Source organism: Sinocyclocheilus rhinocerous, unplaced genomic scaffold (genome assembly GCF_001515625.1).
Source record: "Sinocyclocheilus rhinocerous isolate Xijiao unplaced genomic scaffold, SAMN03320098_v1.1 scaffold1507, whole genome shotgun sequence".
Lineage (NCBI taxonomy): Eukaryota > Metazoa > Chordata > Actinopteri > Cypriniformes > Cyprinidae > Sinocyclocheilus > Sinocyclocheilus rhinocerous.
In genome coordinates this window covers 53,791-64,882 of record NW_015659940.1, presented here as the reverse complement: position 1 = coordinate 64,882, position 11,092 = coordinate 53,791, and the positions used below count along the sequence as shown (strand labels likewise).

Below are 11,092 nucleotides of genomic sequence, written 5' to 3'. Positions count from 1 at the left end.
AATTTATTTATTTAACAGAGTTCTTAGAGTTCGCTCTCAGAAGTCACATACCAAAAGTTATACACAGAACAATGTTTAATAAACTTTGTTCCCTGAAACTGACGTACTAATAAAGATCAGATGAGAGTTTTTAATAAGGGTGCAACATAAAGTTAAATGTGAGCAGTTACCCATGCAAACTGAGCCAACACAATGAGACTCAAAAGAGCCCACTATCACGTCTCTATAAGAGTCTAATCCTTACATTTGTCAAATCCATCAGGATCAGGTGTTTTACATGAGGGCAAAAAAGACAGAGACCCCACACAGATTTTGCTTGTGTTCAAGTTGATCAGAGTGAATTTGCCGTGATGACCAGCAGAAAGCTGCTTGGTTTGAAAGTGACTTCTGTGTGAGCACTCCTTCATGCATCAATTGACAATGGATCTTTTTTGCCCGTCAAATTTTGCTAATGTGAACACACCTTAAAGACCCCAATATATACATTTTATTTTTTCATTCTTCGCTTAGGGGTAAAAATAGGTAGGAAATACCTGAGCAACAGTATACTGCTTGTGAACATCTGCTGGGAGCATCATTTAGATGAATATGCAAATGTGTGCAACATGCTTTCTTCTCAATAACACAATAAATGCAACAACAAAAATGACAGCCGTGTGGATGTTTGCTGGTCACATTGCTGGTCATAGCAATGTGGATGTTTGCACCAGCTGCAGTTCCAGTCACGTCATGTTTAGTTATATAGCGCTTTATACAATAGATTGCTTTAAAGCAAGAAGCTGTACAGTATTAAACATGATAAAACAGTGCCACTGTTAATTATAATGACAAATTCAGTTTCTGCTATCAAGCAGCTCTTCAGTGTGTTCATGCTTCTATTCAAGTCTGACGATGTCAAAGAAAATGAAGCCTCAGAGCACAGCTACGAATTCGTCATGGACCAATGGTATTTTGAAGATGTTTATGAGCCAGAGTGAACTTTTCCAATTAGTTTTCTTTGGTAAGCTGTTTGGAACTCCTGAAATCAACTTTTTATGGTCCACCGGATGAAAACAGTCAGTCTGATCAAATAGAATAGTAATGGCACACCTTTCCTCAACAAGCTACAGGATTCGCACCATCATTAATGTCCATACAGCACAAAGTAATGTTCTTTTTAGCAGCATCATATGACCCCTTTAATATTTTCAGTTAGGTTTGTTCAAAGTTTGAGAAAAAGTAATAGTGCAAGTGCTACTCTTCATTATGTTTAATTTACTACATTAACAAAGAGAGTTTAACAAGACAAGAAGATATTCAGGTGACGCATCAATACACTCTAAATGTGCCAAGTAAAGCAGGTCACTTGATAAAAAGTGTCTGCCAAGAGGACAAAGTGTATTATCCACTACTTAGAAGGTCTATTAGTGATTACTGGTTCCATTTGTGGGTTGTGATAATTATATAATAGCTTACTATTTCAGTCCTATATCAGAGGCCCCGTATATTTACATTTATATTCATAGCAAAAACAGTTGACAATGTTAAGCATGGTCTTTACTGCATCATATTCCTTTGTCTCAGACTAACCCTGAAGCCGAGACAGACCTTGACTGTGTGTTAGTGTGTGGTCTACCTCCCTCAGTCAGACTTGTGCTGTCACTGCCAAGGGGAACCATGTGGACCTGGAGAAGGATGGGCCAGGCCAGGGGAACCTATTTCTTTTTCTGCTTACAAGCAACTGCTTACTTTTGCTGTAATCGAATACTTATAAAAGAGCCTTAAATGTATTAGACATGGTTTTGCTCTTGCAGTCAACTTGCATGTACACACCAGGTGTTTAATATTGCATACATTGCATATTGCATATTAAAATGTGTTGTACATACAAATCTGAGCCGACCTGTGCACCACACCTTAGCAATGTACACCTGTTAGGCAATCAGGTTAGGTTATCAGGTGATAATACAAACGAAAAATGAAAAAGATGTTCAGGTGCATGCTATATGTTCTGCAGAAATATTATGCCCTGGGCTGGAGACGAAACATGCTTTGTTCATACCTTATAAGAAATCCAAAATCTGTTTACCAATGCGGAATGCTTTCAACCATTTCTTGCAATATTTGATGCATGCCTAATAAATGTATATGTTAGGAAGGTTTTTTTAAAAAAAAAAAAAAAAGGTTCATCAGCCTATTGAGATGCTATTGGACTAATATTTTAAGAAAGGGTGGTCCTTTTATATAAAACAATTAAGGTGTAGTGGAGCAATGTGGCTGCACACAATCTCTTTGTGAAATACAGACAAAAGGAACTCAATCTGAGCAAACTCATTGCAGCTGTTTTCTCAAGAACAATAGGTGCATGCATGAATTATGGCAGTTAAAAGATACAAGAGTACTATTAACAATCTATAATATAGCCTAGACAAGATCATATGTAATGGATTATAAATTTAACTCATCAAATAGATGATTAGCAGACATAAGATAACATAACATGTAAAATAATAAGATAAACTACATTTAAAATATTGTTACAAGAATAATAGCCTTTCTTTTATATTTGGCAGGTGGGAATATAAAATTGCTCTTTATTTCTATTTAAGCAGACTGACATACATTAGACTAATTACTTGGTTCATAAACGATGCATTCCTAGTTGCATAATGTGAATAGGCATTATAAAACCATTAACGTCAGCATACATGTAATATATCTAATGCCATGCACATATGCCCTATTGTCAAAGCATCAATTTTATGCTTCAGTAATAAAGATGAACATGTGTGCTTCTAAAATAAAATCAAAATTTTACCGCAAGGTAAGGGAAAATAATGCAACACCTACCCCCTTTACTCCAGATTTGAATAATTTGTTACTGATATTCCATTTCAGGTGTGGAGTATTTCTTTGGGCACTTCGTCTCGAGCCCTTTTCCATGTGCTCAGAGCACGCGCTCCGCGGCACGCGCTGCGTACAGTCACATACAGTCCATGACGTCACAATTGCCCCAATACAGCGACGTCGGGAAAAATCACAGCTTTGTTTAGTCGGCATGGAAATAGATTCGTGCAAAAGCCAATCAATGCATTTAATCGTGCTCAGCACTGAGCATTTTGATAAAGCATGCAAAATGTTTAAATGCAAGAATTGTCGTTTGAATTGGCTAAAAATATCCTAATCAGATATAATGTAGATTCAGATATAATAGATATAATAATGAGAAATAATAGGCTAGTTATAGGCATTTATATCACCATAGGACTAGTAATTCGCTATTAAAAACACTTTATAGTGAGGTCTACACATCTACTGTAAGATGTGTCCACACAGAGTGTGACTTATGGGGTAGAGTGGGGGCGTCTGACCAGACCTACCCCTTTTGCTCCAGATTTGATTATTTTGTTACTGATATTCCATTTCAGGATGGAGTTATTCTTTGGGTACTTCGTCTCGAGCCCTTTTCCATGTGCTCGGAGCACGCGCTGCGTACAGTCACATACAGTCCATGACGTCACATTGCCCTAATACAGCAGCGTCGAGGGAAAAAATCACAGCTTTGTTTAGTCGGCATGGAAATAGATTCGTGCAAAAGCTAATAACTGCATTTAATCGAACTCAGCAGCATCGAGCATTTGGAGAAGAGATAATAAAGCATGCAAAGAGTTGATGTGACAAGCTTGATCCATAATGTAGATTCAGACAATAGATATAATAATCAGATTTAGTGGTTATATGAGTTTATATTAACATAGGACTAGGAATTCGCTATTAGACACTAGTGAGGTCTACACATATGTGTCCATCCATACCGGGTGTGAATTATGGGGCGGGGTGGGGACGTCAGACCACGCTCCCCCCCCCCCCCCCCCCAACGGAAGTCTATCTATCTATCTATCTATCTATCTAGTTATGTTTTTGATATATAGGTTACAATGCACATATATGTCCTATTTTCAAATCATCAATTACAACGCAGGGTAATGGAAAATAATACCATAATGCGATTTCTGTTCGTGATTTAGGCTAAGGTCTACAAAATGTTAAATGACAAACTAACCTAACTTTTCGATCTAATGTCGATCTACTTTTTTTAATCTAATTAATTAGCCTACATGATGTGTCGATTAACTAATCTAATGTAATGAAGTGTGTTTATGCGGTTTAAGGTTCAAAAAACACATTATTTTCCACATACTGTACATTATTGTTTCTCCTCTATGCCCCGCCAATCTGAAACGTTTTTCCAAAGCTCATAGGTCTGAAAAGTGAGGTGTGCTGTGATTGGCCAGCTATCTAGTGCGTTGTGATTGGCCGAATATCTCAAGCGTGTGATGGAAATGTTATGCTCCTTACCATACTGTGATGCCATGTCCCGGAGTGACGAGACAAAAACCTTGAGACTTTAGTCTTTGCAACTTTAGGGATCTTATCTATTCACAAACAGCTTGTAACACTCCAAAGAGAAAGGAAAACTTGAAATCGCATCATATGACCCCATTAAAGCTATTATTGTGCTAAATGAGAAAGTATCGATATATATATAGTGTATATACTCTAAATAAGAAACTAAAACTGCCAGCAGGTGGCGGTAAATGTCTTTAAGAGTCATTCATTCGTTCGATTCGTTCAAACGCCAGATTCATTCAGGAATTAAGTAAACGGCTCTCTCTATGAATGGGACATTGATTCATTGGTTCACACGATTCCTTCAAAGCACAAATTCATTCAGAAACTAAACACCACCGTGCTGCTCGAAGATGTACAACAGGCTTTATAGCTAATATTTTCGTTGACAAAATTGAGCAAAAACAGACAATATTGTGTTTAAAATATAACACAATATTAACTTTTATTTACTGAACTGTTGTATAAAATCATATGTAAACTCTTGATATTCGGGACAAAAACAGCAGACATGTGATTGCTCTCGCTGCTGGTGTGATATCGCTTGAGACAAAAACTCATACAGGGGCATTTACCCCAATATCTTTAATTTTAGGCATAATTCCATTTATGGAGTTGTTACCATGCATCATGTTTGTCAACAGTCAACTGTAGGGTGGCCATATTGTAGTTTTCCAAAAAGAGGACAGTGGGGGGGTTCGTGGGCGGGGTTTCACCTAAAAGTATATGTAGCAAGTTTTTTTGGTGTTTGTTTGCTAGTTTTGTTTTTTATAATAAATAAAAATAAAACAAGATAGAATAGAAAAAGAATAGGGAATGCTAGTGTTAGAGGGTCATTTTTAAATCAAAATAAAACAAGTCAATAGAACAGAAAAAGAACAGATAATGCTTGTGTTAGAAGGTCATTATTTATAATAAATATAGCTAGAATAGAAATAGAATAGAGAGTGCAAATGTTAGAGGGTCAAATTTTTTTTATTAAAAAAACAAGTAGATAAAATTAGAATTAGCATTAGAATAGAGAGTGCTAGAGTTAGAGGGTCAAATGAAGATGAAAGAGATGTATTTTCAGCCGTTTCTTGAAAATGATTAAGGACTCAGCTGCTTGGATTGAGTTGGGCAGGTCATTCCACCAGGAGGGAGCAGTTAATGTAAAATTCCATGAAAGTTTTATCATAGGTAGAATGCAAAGTGTAATTTATGCAATATTTCAAACCTTTAACCCACTTGGGAAAATCAACCCATGGCAACAGTTTAAAAGTTTCCCAATTCTGTGGAAAAAAACGCGGACTTGGCAACCCTGCATCCAAGAAGAGCTGCCGGAGTCAGATTTAGAGATTAAGAAAATGCCAAATCCCGGACATTTTGGACGATTAAGAAATCCCGGCCGGACGCATGTTTTAATGTTCAAAAAGATGACATGTCCGGGGAATAGAGGACGTATGGTCACCCTAGTCAACTGTAGGAAATGTAAGATGACGTAAAGGTCTGGGAACGGGTCCAGTGCGTTAACTGCGTTAAAATATTTTAATCGCGTTATTTTTTCATAACTAATTAATTAAGACAACGCGATAAACTGACAGCCCAAAGATATATATTTCAAAGCATCAATTCAAATATATATATATATTTATAACTTTTTGTAGCTTTAACATATTGCACCCTTAAAATTTCTTTTAAAACACCTCTTTAAAATCTAAAAGCGATTGTATAATTCACACACTGTCCACAATATACCTGATGCTGCACTGATTTCTGAGTGGGTTGCAGCTAGGTAAACACAACAGATGCTCTATGAGTAACATGAGGCCTGCATCTAGACTAAATTGAGGACTGTGAGTCATCACTTGTAAAATCTTTGGTGAATCACCTGAAAGTGGATTATCTTGCTGTCAAAATCCCCTTCGTTGGGTTTCCTGGCAGCGGTCCTCACAATAACTTTGCAATGCCTTTCATTTTTGGGCACTGTTGCTTATTATTTCAATGCCAAATATGAAGGAGTTCAACTTTCATCTAGATGGGCGGGGATGCAGTTGAGCATTTTTTGTCTTTTGTAAGCGTTTCTATACTGATATCATTAAAGTGCAATAACACAAACAGGTGAAAACTTAAACTGAAATTTACTGGGAAAATCCCTGAAATGAGTACCAGTTTGTCATTGAAAAATAACAGTAGAATGCTTGCTAGACTATCAAATATCAAATTTCTCTGAATATTCCCCTAACTTCTTTCAAAAGTGTCTAATCTATTTTTGTGAGTGCAAAGAGTGCAAAGAGACCAAGAGAGTCAAGTTCCAAAAGAAATTCATTTATGATTAAGTGAAAACATGAAGAAAACCATATAGTGAAACAGAATATGGTTTATGAGAACACATAGCTGATACAGATCCAAAAATACCTTTCTTAGGAAATATTAATTCATTATATACCAAAACATACAAAAAATTTTTACTTTAGGGTTGTGCAGCCCTATTTTTTCTCATTTTATTAATAAAAATAAATGACTTAAATACAAATTATTTTAACCACCTTAAATCTTAAACTGTGGCAGTTTCAAACATGAAAACAACTGATAGTATTCAAAAGAAAAAATGCATTGGACATGCAACATCAACTATACACAGCAACAGTCTTTAATTTGCATAAAAAAGCAGGAGAGGGGCTTTCTTAAAAAGTTTTTTCACTTTGACTCTTGTGTCACAGATCCATTAATGTGAACTTCGCAGCAGCTGCAGCCTGTGTTTTAACTGTTCGCTCTTTCGCCTCAGCTGTTCTTTGATGGACAGCAGCCTTTGCTCATCCAACTGCATGCTGTGGATGCACTCTGTCGCCTTTTTTAGGATAACCACTTTAGCGGCTTTCTCGTTATTTGCAACCTCAGGAATCTCATCCCGTAATGCGAAAAAGCTGAGTTTGAGTTCGTTTCTGCGTTGGCGCTCCAGCACATTGTGAGTCCTGCGTTTGTCTTTGTCTTCAGAATCCGATGTCCGTGGACTCGTGCACTTGCGTTGTTTCACATGCCTGCTGCTGTTGTTGCTGCTGGCCTCCAGTCGTAGCCTCTTGACAGCCGGCTGGTCATGCCGTGTGGAGGGGTGGGCGGCGTAGTTGTGCTGGTGGGTGGAGACGTGACAGCGCTTCAACACCAGGGGACTGGGGTACCTCGAATCTGACACCTCCGTCTCGTTTCTTTTCTGTCGCTTTTCCACAGTCACCACATCAATTTCTTCTTCTTCCTCTTCCTCCTCCTCCTCCTCCTCTTCTTCTTCTGCAATTGAATTAAAACAAGAAAAATAATTAACTTAAAACATCAGCTCATTTAAAACCTCATACAACAGTGCAGTGGGAATTTAATGGAATTTGGCAATTGGCTTTCCACAAAGGGTGGGGTGTGGGGGGGGGTCTCTGCATTCCAGTCCCCGCCTACTTTCCTCGTCAGCTGATATATGAACATTGCAGTTTTTCCTACAGATCTGACTCAGGTCTAGCAGAGGGGAGGTGGAGGGATCTTATACAACTACCACTTGCACCAATCATTGCATCAAGGGTATGAGGATAAAGTCCCTTGACTGGCACACCACCTCACCGGTGACATGTAAAGGTCACTTAAATAAAGCAAGCACTTGCACATGTAGTAACCAGATAAATCAAGATTATGCATGTCATAAATAACAAAATAATGCATAACATACCAGAATCGCTACCACTGCTGCTGGAGCTGTTAGGTGGAGTGTCCAGGACAAGCATGGGTTCTGATGGAGCAACCTTGCTGGATTTGCTGGACTCCGTGAGGGGATACGGGAAGACCACAGAAGGGTCGATGCATTCTGATGCAGAGGTGCTCATATCCTGCAAATAACTTGCATTGAGTCGATTTGAGCTGCTGTCAGACATCAGTTCTTTCCTAGCAGCGTGCAGGGACGCTAGTCTCTCAGAAACCACTTTCTCCAAATTGGCAGCGGCGGAAAAGCCGCTCCACATGCAGTCCTGGATGATGATGGACTTGATGAAGGACGGGGAGTTGTCCGCGTCGCAGATGAAGCTCTGGTTGACCACGTCGTCTCCCAGGAACTCGCTTACCATCTCCAGCTGTTCGGCGGTGGAGAGCGACTGTCTCCGGCTGGGTGAGAGGGGCGGTGTGGGCAGCAGCTCGAATTTCTTCCATATGTCCTCGCTGGGAGCTGGAGGTTGAGTCTGTCCTTGCTGATGGTGATAGAAATCCTCATCGTCGTTGTCGAAATAGAAATAGGGCTGGATGGAGTCGTAGTCGTAATCGTAGTTTTTATACGCCAAACTCGCAATCACCGGCATTTTGACACTTGTGAACAAAATACAAATCGGAATTATTATAGTGCATATGCAACTAACTAAACATCACAACACAACGCTTTACCTAAAATGCACATATTTACACTATGCATAAGATGCATGGGGTGGATAAAATAGCTAACGTTAAATAGTGGAACTACATGACAGCATGTGTAAAAACGGAGCGATTAAAGCGGGGTTACTATCAAAACATTAAAAAAAAAATAGCCTGTAGTGTATTCTTTGAGCGTGCAACATGCAAACCGCCGTTAAAAAACAAAGATATTTGCACTCATATCACGCAAGTTGCCCTTTAAGTCGAAAAGATGCATGCAACATCAAATGCCGGATGGATCCTTACCGTGTATTTAACAAATGCAGCTTCAGAATGATTTCTTTCGAGACACAATGCAATGAAAAGAGAACAAAAAATAAGGAACAAAAAGTAAAATCCAACAGTTTATTCCGGTCTCTTGCAGCATAAGTGGAATCAGAGTCCTGGTCAAATGGAAAGTGATGGAAAATGTAATCAACGCTGCGCACTCGCGCACCCCTCAGATGCTGGACAGACTGATAGTCTGTGTGACAGTGGCAGGATGAATAAATTCTGTAGCTCCCGCGAGCTGAAGCGGCGCCCACTGACGTATGACTACGTATCTAACGTTTCCCGCCAAACGAAAACACGGTTGTTTGCGAATTAAATGCCACCGCTAGGCTCCCACGTCAGAAATAAAAACACAACGACAACTATAATTAGTCTTTATTTACTTAGCAGACATGTTACATCTATTTCTGAATTCGATAAATGTGGAACTATTTTCTCGCGGAAGCAAATTTAGCAGAAGCCGGTGGGCAGGGATTTGACGTCACTTGAGCCATTTATAGTCCAGCAGTGACAGCTCACTTTTTTTTGGAAAAAGGATGAATTTTCATTTTAGTAAACAACGATACAACAAAATCAGATCTTTCCTATTAATTTCGGTCTTATTCTGTTTAAATAGGACAAAGATAAGTAAAATAGGTTGAAAGAAAACACCCATTTGTTGTTTTAAATAGCAATAATACATTGTTACTTGCTTTGAAGAAACCAAAGCAAAGCACTGAGCACTGTCTTGATGTCAAATGATATATCTTCTTATAACCTTTTTCGTCTTATATTTTGTGTGCTGACTAGAAAGTCTTTCTAGAATTTGTATGACTGTGACAAAGCATATAAAAAGACTAGTGACAGCATTGATTGTAGAAACCATGTTCGTAGAAACCAACAAGTTTATAAGAATGCAGACATGTAGGCTATGGATTATGTTGTTGCAGCAAAACAATAAAGAAATGTAACCATTATCAACTACCACCTCAGCCTGTCACAAAATGTAAATCATCCAGAGCAGTGTCTCTGAACCAGGGGCCGGGATCCACTAGGGGGCCTCAGTAAACATCCAAGGATGTTGCAACAGTAATTAAATTATTAGGTTATATTATAGGAATACCAAACAATCCATTACTGACATAGAAAATGTGTGTCCTTCTAGACAAAATGTTCAATGCATCAATGCACTAGATACAGCGTGTGAGTGAAATTTGTTTTGAATAAATGAAGTGACTGAAATAAAATAAAGTCAATAATGGGAAATAACTGCTGGGTTTATGCCTAACAATTATGAAGTTAAATAATGCAAAGAATAAAAATGAAATGTAAGACTTTGGTGATTTCTAGGTTATACGTTCAGATTGATTTATGGTGCAAAAATTTTACATAAATGATAAAGTAGGATTTTTTTTTTCTTCAGAAACCATTAAGTAACATGATCATTTAGGAAAAAATTACAGATGGTTTCACTTCTAACATCAGTGAAACTAAAATAATATAAAAGTTTTAGTTTGGTATTGTGATCTGTGAATAGAATTAACAGTTGGCTATGATCGGACTACTGAAGGTGCTTAGGATTTCAAAGACCCCACAACAGGACGGTTGGTATCATACGTTGGTATGTGGCGCCCTCTGCTGTCAACTACTATAATGAACACGGTGATCAACTTACTAACTAAATAAATAAGCTAAATAGTCTCCTGTATCTATATAGTAAAGGAGATTGTGTCAACGCAGCTTTACAGTGTTGAACAGGAAAATAATGTTTCAATGTTGCAAACAAAATTCAATTCTGCTGTAAAGCAGCTCTAAAAAGAGGATGATCGTAAACAGTCAGTTTTTCAGTTAAAGTCAGTTCATTGTTGAGTCAGTTCAGTTTAATAACTGTGTCAAGTTCATTAATTATGGACTGAGTTCAATTCATCTATATAGCAGCTGTGTAGAAAACAGTGATGTTGTTGTTATTCGGCTCAGTTTAGTTCTCATCCAATAGTGTCTGTGTAGTCAAGTCAATAATATTACCAAATGTTAA

The 11,092-nt window shown here is 38.1% G+C and overlaps 1 protein-coding gene across 4 annotated transcripts; it reads right to left on the bottom strand.

The window, feature by feature from the left end:
• Positions 1-6,906: 6,906 nt before the first annotated feature.
• Positions 6,907-9,259, bottom strand: LOC107724569 (transcriptional regulator Myc-1). 4 transcript variants are annotated; one of them, XM_016533552.1, is made up of 3 exons: positions 9,055-9,259; positions 8,078-8,703; positions 6,907-7,653 (listed from the first exon to the last, which is right to left on the bottom strand). In XM_016533552.1, exons 2-3 carry the CDS (start codon positions 8,694-8,696, stop codon positions 7,097-7,099), a joined length of 1,176 nt encoding a protein of 391 aa, XP_016389038.1. In that variant the 5' UTR covers positions 8,697-8,703; positions 9,055-9,259; the 3' UTR covers positions 6,907-7,096. The 4 variants fall into 4 exon arrangements, with proteins under 4 accessions (XP_016389038.1, XP_016389034.1, XP_016389035.1 ...); XM_016533548.1 differs by having other exon boundaries at positions 9,066-9,140; XM_016533549.1 differs by having other exon boundaries at positions 6,907-7,650; positions 9,055-9,124.
• Between the last annotated feature and the right edge of the window lie 1,833 nt (positions 9,260-11,092).